The 18,253-nt window shown below is 35.6% G+C and overlaps 1 protein-coding gene across 1 annotated transcript in view; it reads left to right on the forward strand.

The window, feature by feature from the left end:
- uhrf1 (ubiquitin-like with PHD and ring finger domains 1) overlaps window positions 1–18,253 on the forward strand; it is a 24,785-nt gene that overhangs the window by 3,021 nt on the left and 3,511 nt on the right. The window contains exons 2-16 of the mRNA XM_016246062.1: window positions 957–1,119; window positions 2,731–2,991; window positions 4,243–4,322; window positions 5,417–5,632; window positions 9,592–9,707; window positions 9,813–9,999; window positions 12,337–12,460; window positions 12,547–12,654; window positions 13,343–13,447; window positions 13,531–13,637; window positions 13,824–13,986; window positions 15,114–15,251; window positions 15,333–15,456; window positions 15,529–15,680; window positions 15,774–15,872. Coding sequence (XP_016101548.1) covers window positions 967–1,119; window positions 2,731–2,991; window positions 4,243–4,322; window positions 5,417–5,632; window positions 9,592–9,707; window positions 9,813–9,999; window positions 12,337–12,460; window positions 12,547–12,654; window positions 13,343–13,447; window positions 13,531–13,637; window positions 13,824–13,986; window positions 15,114–15,251; window positions 15,333–15,456; window positions 15,529–15,680; window positions 15,774–15,872 — 2,133 coding nt within the window. The 5' untranslated portion in view covers window positions 957–966. The remainder of the gene's footprint in view (window positions 1–956; window positions 1,120–2,730; window positions 2,992–4,242; window positions 4,323–5,416; window positions 5,633–9,591; window positions 9,708–9,812; window positions 10,000–12,336; window positions 12,461–12,546; window positions 12,655–13,342; window positions 13,448–13,530; window positions 13,638–13,823; window positions 13,987–15,113; window positions 15,252–15,332; window positions 15,457–15,528; window positions 15,681–15,773; window positions 15,873–18,253) is intronic.

Here is an 18,253-nt window from a genome sequence, read left to right on the forward strand (position 1 = left end):
CCATGGTAAAGCCATGTTTTTGTGCATCTACCATGGTAAAGCCATGTTTTTTGGGCATGCCCCATGGTAAAGCCATGTTTTTGTGCATCTACCATGGTAAAGCCATGTTTTTTGGGCATGCCCCATGGTAAAGCCATGTTTTTGTGAATCTACCACTGGTTAATGCCATGTTTTTTGGCCTGTACTTTGGTAATACCATGTTTTTGGGCATGCCTCATGGTAAAGCCATGTTTTTTGGCCTGTACTTTGGTAATACCATGTTTTTTGGGCATGCCCCATGCCCTATGGTAAAGCCGTGTTTTTGTGCATCTACCATGGTAATGCCATGTTTTTTGGCCTGTACTTTGGTAATACCATGTTTTTTGGGCATGCCCCTTGGTAAAACCATGTTTTTTGGGCATATACCATGGTAAAACTGCATTTCTTGAGCATGTACCTTGGTAAAACCAAATTTTTCAGGCATATACCTTGGTAAAACCATGTTTTACGTTAGTTTTGTTTGGTGTGCCTTTTGTAATATCATTTTATTTAAATATTGTAATCATTTAGTACAATGAAAAATGCATACACCATGTTCGGACATTCACTGAAAACCTATTAGGCCTAATTGATCATAAATTGGAAAACATAAAAAAATTAGTGTGGAAATGCTTGGAAATTGAAGTACCTTGGGTTTTGCCATTCGGTTGCATCACTGTATCGTGCTAACACCTTTTTTTTGTAAAGGTAATGTAACTCTACATAAAGTCGTAAAAAACAGATCGCTTCAAAGCAGCTTCTTGAAGTATCAACCCTAAAAGCGCCGGAGGAGACGAATGAGGAAAAAGCTGCCCGTGTCACTCACGTCACTGTGAAACAAACACCTTTTTCCTGCTGCTTTGAAGCTCTTGGCTCAGAGCCATAGACTGAACTATAAAAAGCAAGGCGGGAAATAATCTCACTCGCTGACGTTGCAGGTTTGCCGCCATGTGGATCCAGGTGCGCACTATGGATGGCAAGGAGACCCATCGGGTAGACTCCCTGTCCAAGCTCACCAAGGTGGACGAGCTACGTGTGAAGATTGCCGAGCTCTTCAATGTCGAAGCTGAGAGGCAGCGACTCTTTTACAGAGGCAAACAGGTGACGTGGCGTTCATAAGCGGGTTTATTTCTGTAAAGTGGACGGGGATTGGTTTTATCTGTTAGAAATTGGTTGGGTAGCAAAAAATGAAGCATTATTTTGTGTATTGTTGTTTTAAAGGATAAGTTCACTTCCAGAATAAAAATTTCCTGATTGTTTGCTCACCCTCATGTCATCCAAGATGTTCATGTCTTTCTTTCTTCAGTTGCCAAGAACTTGTTTATTTTATTTTTTTTGAGGAAAACATTTCAGGATTTTTGTCTATATAGTGGACTTCAATGGTGGCCAACGATTCAATGCAGCTTCAAAGGGCTCTGCACGATCCCAGACGAGGAATAAGGGTCTTGTATAGCGAAACGATCTGTCATTTTCTGAAAATAATAAATTATCCACTTTTTAACCACAAATGCTCGGCTTGCTCTGCGATGTGCGTCTTCATGCATTACGCAGTCCAGTTGGAAAGGTTACGCATGGTTCGTTCTTCGTCTTTGTACTTCGGTTAAAAACTCCTAATTTTCTCCCCCAACTTTAAAATCATCTGACATCGTTGTTTTACCTTTTTAGTAAAGGACAATGACTTCTTTCACATGTTCGCTTTGTAAACTGGGTCGGTACTAGGGCTGTCAAAATGGATGAAAAACTAAATTTGAATTTTGTACTTAAATATTATCAAAATTCAAATTTAAAATGCATAATTTCAGTTATGGTGAAGAATAGCTTTTGGCTTCTCTTCTGAGGCCACAAGAGGCCGCATCAAGCAAAATATTACTAATGCACAGTTATTCAAAGCATAAGATAACGACTATCTGTGAAAAAAAAAATGTGCATAATGTTTATAAACCAATTATAATTAAGTTGCTTCAACAACTACAAACAAAACGGCATCATGTATGTATGCATAGTTTAATACAAAGGGCGGAAAGCCAATCACACAGTACATTTTTCATTTAAAAACATGAGTTGTAGTGGGATGGGGAAAAACCCGCCATAAAGTCTTGATAAATGTTTTTTTCAAAGTTAAACTTGTATTAATTTTACATGGCTTTCTAAACATGCGGCTCCTTTGTGCGAGATGCGAGTGCAACGGTGATAGATGTCCCTGTAGAATGGCTTGGTTTCAGTTTTGATGTAAACAAGATCTTCTCTGCATTGATGTTCTCTTTTTCCGCAATATTTGTAATGAACAACGTAGCAGCGCCGCATCTAGTGGCTTCAACTGGATAGGTTAACAAAAACATTATAATACAACCACACTTACATCGTCATCGCATCTCGTGCACCACTGATAAGGCTGCCTCCTTAACGCACACCTAAAATTCAAATGTGGAATGTGGATTTTTATTTTAAATTTGACGAAAATTGGAAAAAAAATTGACAGCCCTAGTCTGTACTTCCGACTACCTTTCCAATATCACCTAATAAAGATGCAGAGCTAATGCTGAAAAATCCTGGAATGTTTTCCTCCAAAAAAACATAATTTCTTGGCGACTGAAGAAAGAACGGCATGAACATCTTGTATGATATGGGGGTGAGTAAATTATCAGGAAATGTTTTATTCTGGAAGTGAACTAATAACCCTTTAATGTTAAATGTCTTGTTTGGGCATCATAGATGGAAGACGGCCACACAATCTTCGACTATAATGTTGGGTTAAACGACATCGTGCAACTTCTGGTGCGTCAGAAGCTCACGTCGGCGCCACTGCCGAAGGACAAAGAGGCCGAGCTGTCCGACTCTGACTCCGGCTGCGGATCGGCCCAGAGCGAGTCCGATAAGAGCTCCACGCATGGTGAGAGCGACGGCCAAGGCGCCGGGACCTCGGGCCAGACTGACACGCCGGATCTCATCGACCCTGGCTTTGGCTTTTACAAGGTGAGAAACTGCGATAAAACCTTATTAAAAGCTCATGAAATCGTTCTTGCGTAAATTGTCATGACAAATCAAATTTAAAAATGGTCAATTCCACTATAAATGTCTCGTTGGCCTCAAGTTTGTCTCTTGTATATTGAAATTATTAATAAAGCAATAAGCCCCAAGAAGCCGTGGTTTACAGTGAATTTATAACCGATAAGGGGCGTTGTTTGGCACGACGTGAATTGCTTTTATAAAACGGTTATTCCATATACGTAGTAAGGTTTCACAAAATAAAACAGAGCAAATAAAGTGTAATGATATTAATAAAAACAGTATTCTTCCACCAAGCAATGTAGTTCCTCAAACAGTTGTGGTAAACAAAGGTGTATGTTTGTAGAGTAATTTACAACAGCTTCGAACGTGGCTCAGCCAATCAGAATCAAGGACCGGAACTCTCCGTTTTATAATTCTTTAAACATAGTTATTCAAATAATTATATTTTTTGTTACACCAGTCTCTTGAATCTCTCTAAATTGTCGAATTTGCGTAAATTGGTAAAGCATTCGTAAAACTATTCTTTTGCAAGAACTAATATGCTGTGTTTGGAAAATCACTTTATAAGTTGTCGCATTCAGTTACCAGAGCAAATTTGCGTTAATTGCTTATGAAACTATTCTTGTGCAAATTGTTGCATATTATAAATTGTGTTGATTCCACTATAAACGTCATGTTGGTGGGGTTTTTCTTTTTTGACGTTTTGCTGGCTACGTTTGTCTCTTGTATTTTTACATAATCTACAAACGTAATAAATTTAATAGTAAAAAATGTTTTGTTTGTGATCAATAAATGTATTCAATATTTATACAAGTCAAAAAATTACGTTTAGATCCCAGTGTAACAAAAAACACTGTATAATGAACAAAATTCAATATTGATATTGAAGTTCATATTTCAATTTTCAAGTTTTTATTATACAGTTAACAGGTTTTGTTGTTATATTTACAATTATATAGTACATTTAGCAGACGCTTTTATCCAAAGTGATTTTCAAAAGAGAAACGAAAGCAATTTTTCAGTATTTAAATTTATTAAAGAGATTTTATAAAATATATAGTGTTTGTTAGGCTCTAAAATAATTTTGAAATTGTCAAATTTGTGTAAAAATTGTCATTTCATTTGCATCATATCGATTCCACTACAAATGTCTTGTTTGGTTTTTATTTTTTTCCTATCTGATAGTAAATGTATTTAAAAAAATTTTTTACTAAGATCAATGAGTTTGTGGATGCTCGAGTCTTGAACATGGGTGCCTGGTTTGAGGCGCAGATAGGTTGGGATTACAAAGATTTGTATTTTAAAGAAAATCAGTTCGAAGGGAGCATAATTTACTTTTTGGGTTTTAAAAATGTCTTAATATGAGAATTTCATACAAGAGTATGACAATTAGATTAGACTGAGCAGAAATTGAAATCTACACGCTAATACACACTATACTCATAGTCCCCAATGCTGATGTTGTTAACATTAATCATTTGAGAATAAAGTATAACAATAAAAATAATTTGAACGGTTTGATGTGATATGAGCTAATCAATCTTTAGATTAAATCACCATTGGTAGCGAGATTTATGGTAATCCTCAATTGGTCAGAACAAACGTGGCAGACTTGTTACTTGTTTAGATGACAGCATACAGTGAAAATGCTTATTTTGGTCATATATTCCAAGACGTAAGCTAGAATCTGTGATTGTGAAGTACAGTAATTATCCACACCGGTGCGGTGACTGACTGCCACACATACTCTTCAGAACATTAGATTAATCCACGCTGGAGCCGTGCCGACTCACAACCCACGCAATGAAGATAATTCAGCACACAGCTGCAATTCCAGGTTTTCAAACAGAGATGGCGACAAAGAGGCAAAACTTACGAACTGCAGCTTTAACGATACTCCGTATTAATCCTCGTGCCTTCGTTTTCATGTGTGCTCAACAACAAATACAGTTTGACATCCAAATCTTAAAACATTCAATGAGTCATGAACAATTCCAAAGATTCATGAATTATCATTTTGAGTCAAAGTCAACAACTGATTCACTTTCTGAATCGCAAGTAATTTTCAGTCAGATGTTCTTATGACCCAATTATAAGGCTGAATTGACTTGGAAGACAGACTTCGGAAAATATAATGTTGAATGTGTTATTCACCTTACAGTTTTACTCGCACAGGCTCAAATCTACAAAATATAGATCCCCCCCCTCCTCCAAATTCAAACCGATTTCAGCATGAACACCTGGATTCATCGCGAGTGCCTCATGCACCTGTTAACATCTCCCAGTTTGTCTTTCCTTTCATCTGTGTCTTAAACCGTTTATCAAAGGCGGTCTGTTTAAACATCCCGTGCTGTTGAATGCTAATGTTGCGAGTGTGTGCTCTGTGCAGTTACCCTGAGAATGGCGTGGTGCAGCTGTGTGGAAAAGACATCCGACCGCGGGCGCGCACCGTCTACCAGTGGCATCAGCTGGACCAGGGCATGATCGTGATGGTGAACTTCAACCCGGACGAGCCCAAGGAGCGCGGCTACTGGTATGACGCCGAGATCCAGAGGAAGAGAGAAACACGCACCCAGCGCGAGGTTTATGGCAAGATCCTGCTCGGGTAGGATGATGTTTTAGTCTTTAAAGGGATAGTTCACCCAGAAATGAAATTCTGTCGTTAATTACTCACCCTCATGTCGTTCCAAACCAAGGCCTGTTCACACAAAGGACGATAAAGATATAGTTCTAAAAATCGTTCTCAATATTAAAGAATAGCAGAGTCCACACCACAACTATAACGATGAAGGCACAGAGAAACAATATCACTGGAATCACTATCAGAATGATTTTTTCCAGCTGATGAACAATACAAACATTGACAGCCAATCCAACAGAATCCATCTTGCTATAAGGAGCTCGAGAATTTAAAGCGGCAGACGAGCGTGCACTTAAAATAAACATGATATCGTTCGCTGGTGTGGACGTTAATATCTTTATAGTTATCGTTCTTGGAGTGAACGGGGCTTAAGACCTCCGGAACAGAAATTAAGATATTTTTGATGAATTCTGAGAGCTCTCTGACCCTCCCATAGAAAGCAAGCATACTTACATGATCAAGGCTCAGAAACCTAGCAAGGACATCGTTAAAATAATCCATGTGACATCAGGGGTTCAACCGTAACTTTGCGCACAAAAAATATTCTCGTAGCTTCATAAAGAAAACAAAAATAACGACTTGATTCAACAATTCGTCTCCTCCGCGTCACTCTATAGCATAATTTTGGAAAATATCACATACGTATGTACGCGGATAAGTTCAGATCAAAGCGTAAACAGCGTATCCGCATATGGTGCTGCTGACACCGAACAGCATTCGCTGTTTGCATTTAGTGGATATTCTCCAAAATAACGCCAGGATGACACGGAGGACACAAATTGTTGAATCAAGTCATTATTTTTGTTTTCTTTGCACACAAAAAATATTCTCGTAGCTTTGTAAAGTTACGGTTGAACCCCTCATGGATTATTTTAACGATGTCCTTACTACGTTTCTGAGCCTTGATCGTGTACGTATGTTTACTGTCTATGGGAGGGTCAGAGCTCTCGGAATGAAATAAAAATGTCTTAATTTGTGTTCTGAAGATGAACGGGGGTCTTACGGGTTTGGAACGACATGAGGGTGAGTAATTAATGACAATAGTTCACCCAAAAAATTTATATTCTCTCATTTATCCATCCTTTCACTTGTTCCAAATGAGTTTCGTCCTTCTGTTGAACACAAATAAGATATTTTGAAGAATGTTGGTAACCCAACTGTTGACGGTAGCCACTGACTTCCATAATATGGAAAAAAAAAATACTATAAAAGTCAAAGGCTACCGTCAACTCTTTGGTTACCAACATTCTTCAAAATATCTTTTGCACGTCATTAAGCCAAGCTTTTAGCCAAACCATGTAGAAAAAAATGTTCTTGCGCAAGAGCAAATACACAAATGTTCGATGAGCAAATCTGATTAAAAATTGTCGATTCCACTTGCAAACCATTTTCTTTTATTGGTCTAATAAGAGTTTCTCATTTTGAATTATTTATGAACTTAAGGTTTTTAATGGCATAGTTCAGCGGTGGCGAACTCCGGTCCTGGAGAGCCGCAGCCCTGCAGAGTTCAGCTCCAACCCTAATTAAAACTCACCTGCCTGTAGCTTTCTAGTAACCCTTCAGACCTTGATTAGCTTGTTCAGGTGTGTTTGATTAGGGTTGAAGCAAAACTCTGCAGGGCTGCGGCTCTCCAGGACTGACGTTCGCCACCCCTGGCATAGTTAATTATGAACTTTATAATAAAGCTTTAATGTACAATTAAAATGTGTTTAAAAAGATTTTGAACAATATAGTATGGTGTCTACGGACACCTTGGCAATTGAGTCACCATTGGCTAGTACATTTATTTTTTTATTTTTTTATTAGTAGTTATATTAGTTTGTAAAATGGCACAGCTTTTTAAATATATGAAAGTACACTCTTAACATCAATCAGTCAAGCATTATAATATGATAATCAAGTATTAATAATAGAAGTTTAGTAATTAGAATTAAAACTTTGTAACCATGTATGAATGCAAATTAGTCATTTTAACTGAATTTAGGACTGGTGCTTTTTTGGTCATTTAGTGTTTTTGTAAAAATTAGCAAAAAACACACTAATTCTGATAAGATAATAATAATTATAATAATAATATTATTATTATACCATTTCTACTAAGAACAATATAAAACGCACCAAGTATTAATGAGCTGCTGGATTCATGAATATTAATCGGGTTGTGTGCGTTCGCTCGAACGGATTTGCTGAAATCAAAACTGGAACGATAATAGGTGAGCGCCAGCCAATGAGATTGTGTTTCCGCACTAGTCCCGCCCACTAGCGGAGAAACCGGCCGTTCTTAAAAGCTGCAGAATTCCAAAGGAACTCCGTTATTTTGACAGGAAAGTACAACAAAGAATATCGTTTGCATGTAGCACATCAATTCTGCATGTTATGCAAGACTCTCTCACTTTGCACAAGTGAGAGAAAGTGACGGCGAGTAGTGCACCTTCACACTAGATTTTACGGTACGCCAAATACACAAACACCGGTGCATCCATTGAGATGAAATGAAAGATATCACAGATCGCTTGACGGAGAGTGAAACTCTGAAGCGCTCAGTCAGAGAGTGTTCGGTGAGTGAAAATATATCTGTGCTAAACTTATACTCTGCCTCCAACTCACACACTGGCGAGTAAAATCTGAGAATTTATTAGCCATTGGCTAATATTAGACATTTTGTCGCCCAGAGTGAAGATTTAGTCACATATGCGAGAGATTTACTCGCAGTGTAGAGGGTTGGGTTTAGGCTTTAAAATAATTTGAAAATTATCAAATTTGTTTAACCCTTTTAACTGTCACCCGTCCCCTCTGTGGGACGCCTAAGTTTACTTCACTATATTACAATTAAATCCTAATCTAATCATGACAAACTATATATCGTTGGAAAGGTCTAAGACTCCTAAATAGATATTTTATCAAAGCTTTTGTTAAAAATTATGTAGGAAAAGTAATGGATACATTTTTGACAAGAGTGCACCTCAAAAATCTACATAACAGGAGTTCTGACCTTTGTCAAAAAAAGTAGTCTTCGTTGCCTTTTTCTCTATCACACTTTAGAAATCATCAGACATTATATATCAATTGAAAACTTTAAATCTCAAAATTAATTCTTTGAAACCCATTTTAAAATCAAACATTGCATTACCATGAAAATGGTACATCAATATCATGTTACAAAATGTTTTTGTTCATGAATTATAAAAATTTAAGTTTGGATCGTGCACTTTCACGTCTGTTCAAAAATGTGAGTGACTGTTAAGGGGTTAGGAATGTTTACCCAAACCACTTTCTATGCAAGGCTTTCAGTTAGCAGAGTAAGTTTGCATTAATTTCTCATGAAAAATGCCTTGCTTTCATTTTTTATTTTTTTTTCTGTTGGTTTGCTCAAGTTTGTTATCTGCAAACTTAATGGTTTTAATTTAATTGGATCATTTTATTATACAATTAAAATCACATTTAAAAATATTTAAAACAATTATAGCATTTTACACAACTCTTAAATTCATTGGTAAATTGAATTTGGGTAAATCCTCCGTGAAGTGTTTGTAAAACAATTCTTGAATTCCATTTTCTTTCTGTTGGTTTGTCTGTTTAAATGATGCATCTACAAATGTAAGCATTCTATAGAATTAAAATAGATTTTGATGTAAGTTTTGTTTGTGTAATATTTAAGTATATTGCAAATTTGTTACATTTAAGCTTTACAATCATTTGTAAATATGTAAATCACTCGAAGTATTCGCAAAATAATTTTTATGTAAGAACGAATATGTAAAATGTTTGTAAAGCCCCTTTTTATGAAAGTTGTTACCTTCAGCAGGAAAAATTAGCTCTAATTCCTCGTGAAACCAGTGTGAAAATTAGATGTTTAAAATTGCATTGGTTCTGCTGGTCATTTCCTTTGTTTCGCTCACAATGTTTGTCCACACTTTCTACAGAGACGCTGGCGATTCTCTCAACGACTGCCGCATCATGTTTGTAACCGAAATCTACAAGATCGAGGAGCCAGGAAGTTCGGAGGGTCCAGGAGCCTCTTCTGACAGCCCTCTCAAGAGTGAGTCTGACTTCTTAGTATCGTATCGAACCTACAATTCGGTTTTGCGGTATTCTTTCTCGATATAAGCGCAAACTATAAGGTTCCTTGTTTCTGTCACTTCAGGGTCGAACGGACCTGAGTGCAAGGTCTGCAAAGATGACCCGAAGAAGAACTGCCGCATGTGCAACTGTCACGCTTGCGGTGTGAAGCAGGATCCCGACAAACAGCTGCTGTGCGACGAATGCGACATGGCGTTTCACACCTACTGCCTGAACCCGCCGCTCACCACCATCCCTGAGGACGAGGACTGGTAAACGAGTTTATCTGATACTTCCATCCAAAGCAACAATAAATCAACTCTTGAGTGATTTGAACCAACAAACTTCTAGCGACATCAAAAAAACTTGTTAGCTTTAGCTATTTTTGTGTGTTCACAATGTTTGTCTCTTAAAGGGATAGTTCACTCAAAAATTCTGTCATTAATTGCTCACCCTCATGTTGTTCCAAACCGATAAGACCTTTGTTCATCTTCGGAACACAAATTAAGATATTTTTGATGCATCCCGGGAGCTCTCTGACCCTCAAGAGAAAAAAAAAAATGACGCGGAGGAGACAAATTGTTGAATAAAGTTTATTTTTTGTGCGGAAAAAAAGAGAAAATTCTCGTAGCTTCGTAAAATTATGGTTGAACCCCTGATGTCACATGGATTATTTTACCGATGTCCTTGCAAAGTTTCTGAGCCTTGAACGTGTAAGGACGCTTGCTGTCTATGGGAGGGTCAGAGAGCTCTCGGAATTCATCAAAAATATTGTTTTTGAAAAATGTCAACAAATTTGTGTTGCGGAGGTCTAGCGAGTTTGGAACGACATAAGGGTGAGTAATTAATGACAGCATTTTAATTTTTGGGTGAACTAAGGCCCTGTCCACACCAACGCAGGTTTTTTCAAAACCGCAGCTTTTTCTACGCGGTTTGGCCGTTTGTCCACACGCAAACGCAGCACCAGGTCACTGAAACCGGACATTTTTGAAAACTGCTGCCAGGGTGAAGATTTTCAAAAACTCCGGTTGCAGTGTTATCGTGTAGACAGCGAAACCGGAGTTTTTGGCTTGTGACGTCGGCGCCTGCGCTGTTATCTCCGCCTACTGGAAACTTTTTCAGGCTTCTGATTGGCCAACATGGCTTTACGGTTGAGATTATATCGCCACCTGTTGGTTTGGCATGCTCTTGACAGTGCTTCATAGCATGCTTTTGCATTTTTCATGTGGATGGAGGTTTTTTTTAAAAAACGAAAGAAGAAAAAACTCAGTTTATAAAAAATACCTGTGTACGTGTGGACATGGCCTAACCCTTTAAGTTTCTTTACCTACTTGAAAGTTTTAAGTGTAATGAAGAAACACTTCGTAGTTATCGAACATTGATCATACAGTTTAAGATGTTTAAAACCGTCACATAGATTTGTTACACTAAACTCCAATATCATTTGCAAGTTGTTGAATGTGTAAATCACTGGTGATTGTAAAATCATTTTTGTGACTAGGACTGGTAAACAAGGTTTTCGCCACTAATTACTCATAATTTATCGAAAGCATTCCTCCAAAGTAGCAACAAATTTGAACCAACAACCTTTTAGTGACATAAAAAATGCTTAGCTTTTAGATTTAGCTTCTTTTGTTTTCGTGCTCTGTTTATCTTAAGCTACAAACTTAAGTATTTCAATTGTATAATGATGAAAGTTCACTCTAGTCCACTTTGAATGTAAAGCTTTGTTTACAATGTTTAAAAATAAAGCTCTTGATTACATATATTTTTTGTTACGCTAGGCTCTAAAATCAATTGTAAATTGTACAGTGTTTGTAAAACCATTCGTTCTCACAACGAGGTCTAGTAAAGGAGTTCTCCGTCACTAATTACTTATCATTTATCTAATATGTTCCTCCAAAGCAACAACAAATAAACTCTTGAGGAATCTGAACCAACAACCTTTTGGTGACGTCAAAACTTGTTGGCTTTAGATCTGTTTTGTGCTCATGGAAGTTTCTCTTAAATTGATCTACAAACAAATATTTCAATTGTATAATGAAGGAAGTTAGTCATAGTTCATTTTTCATACAATTTTATTTATACAGCATTTAAATATGAAAGATTTTAAAAACCACAAAGCTTGTAACAATGTAATATAATTTGTAAATTGTTGAATTTGTGTAAACCGCTCGGCAGCTGTTCGTAAAACCATTCTTGCGACAGACTGCTAAATTTGTTCTCGTCACTAATTACTTGCTTAATACGTTCATCCAAAGAAACAAATTGATTCTTGAGGGATTTGAACCAACAACCTTCTGACAACATCAAATAAACTTGCCAGCTTTAGCTGTTTTTGCTCTCATGAAAGTTGTCGCTTAAATTGATCTATGAACCTAAATACTTCAATTGTATTTTGAAGAACGTTTCAGTATCATACGGTTTTGTTCATGGGATTTGAACCAACAACCTTTGGCAAGAACGAATATTTAAAATGTTTATTAAACTACATTATATGAGTTTAGTGAAACAAATTTCTATGAATTACTCGTGAAACCTTTGCTTAAATTGTCTGCGCAAATCAAGTAAAACAATTGTCGTTTCCACTCTAAATGTCTTTTTTGCAGGTATTGTCCTGAATGCCGTAATGACGCCAGCGAGGTGGTTCTGGCCGGAGAGAAGCTGAAGGAAAGCAAGAAGAAGGCCAAGATGGCGTCGGCGAGCTCATCCAGTCAGAGAGATTGGGGGAAGGTGCGTTTCAGACGGGCAAAATCGCAGACACGGGTGTGGGATTGGTTCAGATGAAGTGTTTATGAGCCTGGTGTCTCGTTTGGCAGGGTATGGCGTGTGTCGGCCGCACTAAACAGTGCACCATCGTTCCTTCCAACCATCACGGCCCTGTTCCTGGAGTCCCAGTGGGAACGCTGTGGAAGTTCAGAGTGCAGGTGGGAATATACAATCTGCTTGAGTTTATTTTATTTTAGTAGGCCTCTTAAATGGTCACAAAACTTAATCATTAAAACTAATAAAAATACTAGTTTTGTTTTAAAGCCTTCTATAATCATGGAAACCCTAAAATAGGATTATTTATATTATTTATACAATTATACTATTTTAAAAAGTTAAATTATAGCTTCTGTTATTAGTATTTGTTTAATTTTGTTTTAAATAAATTAATTTTTTTAATGGTTTCCATTTATTAGTTTAATAATGTAATAAAACTAGTAAATAACACTACATTTTCTTTTAGTCCCATCTTGTTTAAATTACGTATTTTAGTTTTTTTTTTTTATACAAACGTCATAATTAAATTTTAGCTTTTATTATACCATTAATGTTGTTTATAAGGATGTTTAAAACGATTATTGAATAAATTGTATAATGAACAAGCTGATTACAATTTACTTAATGATAAACTTAGTTATTAAAGTGTAATTATATGCTAAACTTCATTTTATAATATTTATGGATATTTTAAATTATTTTCATATGTTTAAAACAAAAGGTGTTTTTACCCTTTTTTTTTTTTTTCCAAAATAATTCATTAGTTAAAAATATTTCTAAAATGGAAAAAGTCCAGTAATCATGTGAAGATGCTCATCTTGGGGCTCTTGTTGTATTTCTGACGCTCAGGTGAGTGAATCCGGCATTCACAGGCCTCACGTCGCTGGGATTCACGGCAGGAGTAACGACGGCGCTTATTCTCTGGTTCTCGCCGGGGGCTACGAAGATGACGTGGTACGTTTGTGATTCTCGTCCAAAGCTGTCCTTCAAGAACTCTTTCCCTTCCTCCGTTCACCTGTGCCTCGCTCTTTATTCAGGATGACGGTAATGAGTTCACCTACACGGGATCTGGGGGTCGTGACCTCTCGGGAAACAAGAGGACGGCCGAGCAGTCCTGCGATCAGAAGCTCACCAATATGAACAGGTCAGAGAACCGTCGCATTATTAAACATTTCCTGGGTTAGCTATTTGGAGTTGCATTTATTTGCGTTGCGCTTCATGCAGTATGGAAGATTTCAATGTTGCGATGATGAAATTGCATCAAACGTGGACAGACCGTGGAAGAAATGTGCGAGTTCTCTTGTTTTTATTGTTGGTTTGTGATTTGTAGGGCTCTTGCTCTGAACTGCAATGCGGCGGTGAACGAGAAGGAAGGCGCCGAGGCCAAAGACTGGAAGGCTGGGAAACCTGTGAGAGTCGTGCGCAGCTCCAAAGGACGCAAACACAGCAAGTACAGTCCCGAAGACGGCAACCGCTACGACGGCATTTACAAGGTGAGCGATTTGTCGTTTTCAACATTTACATCCGTTTTAGACCTTTTTATACATCTTATTTATTCATAAATGTTCTCAGTGAATGCATGTGATGGACCTTGAAATTTTAACATACTTTTTTTAATTATACTTTCAATATGTATTGTTGCTTTTTTTGTTATTTTTATTAGGTTATTAGTTTTTATATGCATTTGTTATTCAATAATTATAATTAATGGTAATTTATTAATACAAATTTAAGTATTTTAACTTTTGATACATATATATATACATATATATATACATATACATATACATATACATATATATATATATTATACAGTTTCAAGTGCACTGTTTATATTTTAATTATACTTTTACGTGTTTTTTATTTTGATTATGCTTTCATGTTTTAGTAGTTATTTTGATTTACGTATTTAAAATTGTTATACTGCATTTCAATTTACTTATAATTAAAATGTAAAAAAAAAAAAAAAACATTTTATGTATGTATTTTTTTTATTATTATACTTTTATACACACTTTAGTTATTCAAGTATTTTAATTATTTATTTTATTTATTCGTTCCTAGGAACATTTATTCATTTACTTCAATAATTATAATTTATTTTTCTTTATTTTTATTTTATTTAGTAATTATTTCCATTCCTTCCTTCCCAGGCTTGTAGGCCTAGTTATTTATTTATTTATTTATTTTTAGTGCTGTCAAATGATTAATCGCGATTAAACACATCCAAAATAAAAGTTTGTTTACGTAATATGTGTGTGCTGTGTATATTTATTATGTGTATATATAGACACAGTATATATTTTGAAAATATTTACATGTGTATATATTTATATTAATATAATTTATATTATATATAAATATATTTAATAAACATTACATATTTTTCTTAAATGTATACATGCATGTGCTTGTATTTATATATACATTATAAATATACACTATACACGTATTATGTAAACACACTTTTATTTTGGATGCGTTTAATCGTGATTAGTTGTTTGACAGGACAAATTTTTTTCAATACTTTATTGAAAACTTTCTTTGATACATTTTTATTTGAATTATACTTATTTTATGCAGTTGCATGTGGGCAGTAATTACTCGTCGTGTTTATTAGGTGGTGAAGTATTGGCCAGAAAAGGGCAAGTCCGGCTTCCTCGTTTGGAGATACTTGCTGAAACGTAACGACGATGAACCTGCGCCGTGGACCCGTGATGGGAAAGAGCGCATTAAGAAACTGGGGCTCACCATGCAGGTAACGTCTGCCAGATTTCACTCAAGTTTCGCCTGTTTAGTTTGCGAATCGCTCATGAATCCTCATTCTCTGGTGCTTCAGTATCCTGAAGGTTATCTGGAAGCAGTAGCTGCGAAAGAAAAGGAGAAAGAGAACAAAAACGAAGATGATGACGACGTTGAAGAAACGCCCACCAAGGGCAAGAGGAAGAGGAAATCCCAGACCGGTAAGTGAAAACGTCCTGATTCAATAAAGACTGTAATCAAGTCTGTAATGTCATCGCTTTTCTCCATCTCAGTGGACGAGAAGAGCTCTCCGGCCAAAAGCACGCCTAAGAAGATGAAAGTGGAGGCATACAAACTGAGCAAAGAGCAGAAGGCCTTGATCAAGGACGACGAGCTCAACAAGAAGCTGTGGGACGAAGCCATGGAGTCTCTCAACCTTGGACCTGTACGTTCAGACCAGAGACCCTTCGTTATCGTCACATCTTGTAATTAAGCCGCTCTGATGATTGCTGATTTAATGTGTTTGTCACACTTGTAGCGCTTCATCAATAAAGTGGAGGAAGTTTTCCTGTGCATCTGCTGCCAAGAAGTCGTCTATCAGCCCATCACCACAGAATGCCAACACAACGTCTGCAGGGTAAGAGACAAAACCACAGACAAACTTGGGTTATATTGCAACAACGGACTTTAGAACGCTATTAAACTTTCTCGTGAATGCGAGTAAAATACTTTAAATTAAGGATTGTAATTATACATGTTCTGTTTTTTTCCCCCTAGTTATTCTTATTTGGTTATTAATTTTAAATAATTTCAATTATTTAATTTTAGTTAGTTTATTTTGTTTTAGATAACTATACTTTTTAAAAATATTTAATTTAATTTTAATCACTTTTTAATTTTGCTTTAGCAAAATTGCTATTTATATTATATATTTAAAAAATAATTTAACTAAGTTATATATTAATGTGTATTTTGGTTAGTTATTTTAATTGTACTTTTTATATATATATATATATATCAATTATACTTTATTTTGTCTGGTTTTTTGTTTGTTTTTGTAAATGTGTAAAAAAATAAAATTGTAAATATCCCTTTGGCGATTTAATAAAATGTACCCTAATCCTAACTTATTGATTATACTTGTTTTTATTATGCTTTAGTAAAATTATACTATATATTATATACTAATATACACTAGTCAACCTTTGAAGTGGATCAAAACCTTTCATCAAAGTTGTCCTAAAACCTAAAACCAAAATGCATTCTTGTCTTGGAACAACTTTTTTTTTTTAATCCGCTTCAAATGTTGACTGCTGTATTATATTTTTTCAAAAAGTTTTTAATGTATTTTGGTTAGTTATTTAAATTTTCCTTGATTTTATTCGTTTTATTGATGATATGCTTTAGTAAAATTATATTTTAGTTATTTATGTAATTTTTAAATAATGTACACTTATACATATATTTTTTTGAAAATGTATTTTATATATTTAAATTTTCTTTTTTAAATTATACCTAATTTTGTTTAATTTTATTTATCTGTTTTGTTTACATTTTTTATAGACACGTCAGTTATTTTTTTACAGTTTTAATTATCCTCATTTATATTTTATATAATTTTTTTAATTTAATTTTTATTTGAATTATACTTCCATTATTTTATTTTATTTACTTTATTCTAGAGGTCTGCTCTTTTATAACTCCCGCAAGGTTATATTCCGCACCCTCCCGCTATATATTAACTCTTTGTTCACCCGCTGTATGCTTGGAGTAGTTTTCTTCCCGACCCGACCGTTCCCGCTAAATTTAGATCTCGTTTCCAGAATCTCACGTTTAAATTTCCGCTACTGAAAGAAAGAGAGAGAGGCTAACATATAAAAGTGTAGTCTGCACAAAATTGCATGTTATTTTATTCGTCTTGTCAAGAGTCTTGAATTTATTGACTTTGACTTGAATTGGTATAAATTATAGTAAGACACAAAATTAGTTTAATATTTTATGCAACACGGTAGGAAAAAAAGTGTCAGAAAATAAAAATGTTGTACAAAAATTTTATTTCTTGTATTCGTCTTGTCATGATACAATTCATTTAACATTTACAACACAATAGGAAAATGTGTCGCAGAGAGAAAATTTAATTGGTATAAATTATAGTAAGACACAAAATTAGTTTAATATTTTATGCAACACGGTAGGAAAAAAAGTGTCAGAAAATAAAAATGTTGTACAAAAAATATTTATTGTATTCGTCTTGTCATGATACAATTCGTTTAACATTTACAACACAATAGGAAAATGTGTCGCAGAGAGAAAATTAGCTATTTTTATTCGTCTTGTCAAAATACTAAATTCGTTTGACATTTTTCTGTTAACACGGTAGGAAAAGTGTCGCAGAGAAAAATAAATACGACATCTTTCATTTAAAATTATAGGCTAAGCAAAATCTAAACAAAACAGAGTTGAACGTCCTTTAAGGACAGCGCATCCACACTTTGCTCCATCCTTATTCTGCTCCGTCACTCATCCGACAACCTGCCTGTTCTGTCTGAGGGCCGTATATTTACCACCGGTACAGCCTGCTCGGAGTATCGTTATGCTCATGCATAGACCCCGCAAATAAAATGCGTGACGTTAAAGCATGCGTGCATAACAGTCCTGAGCGCAAGCTGAACAAAGCTGGTCAAGAAGAATAAATCGCAGATATGCAGTTCTGAATGGACGTCGGGAACGGGATATTGTTAGACCGCCCGCTCCCATTCACCAGAATTACACGAGTTACCGACCGCTACCGCGTTTTTATTCGGGAATTTAATCCCGCAGCGCAAAAAAATCTGGTCAGTTCCCGTGGGAGAGCCGCAGGAATGCAGACCTCTACTTTATTCATCCCTCCTGCCAATGTACAGTATTTCGTTTAATAGAAATATTTCTATTAAATTGTGAAAATTGACTTGAATTTCTTTTTTTTTTTTTTTTTCTTTTTTTTTTTTTTTTTTTTTTTTAGTAGCAAAAAAAAATGAC

The sequence above is a fragment of the Sinocyclocheilus grahami genome, unplaced genomic scaffold, assembly GCF_001515645.1.
Source record: "Sinocyclocheilus grahami isolate Dianchi unplaced genomic scaffold, SAMN03320097.WGS_v1.1 scaffold782.1, whole genome shotgun sequence".
NCBI lineage: Eukaryota > Metazoa > Chordata > Actinopteri > Cypriniformes > Cyprinidae > Sinocyclocheilus > Sinocyclocheilus grahami.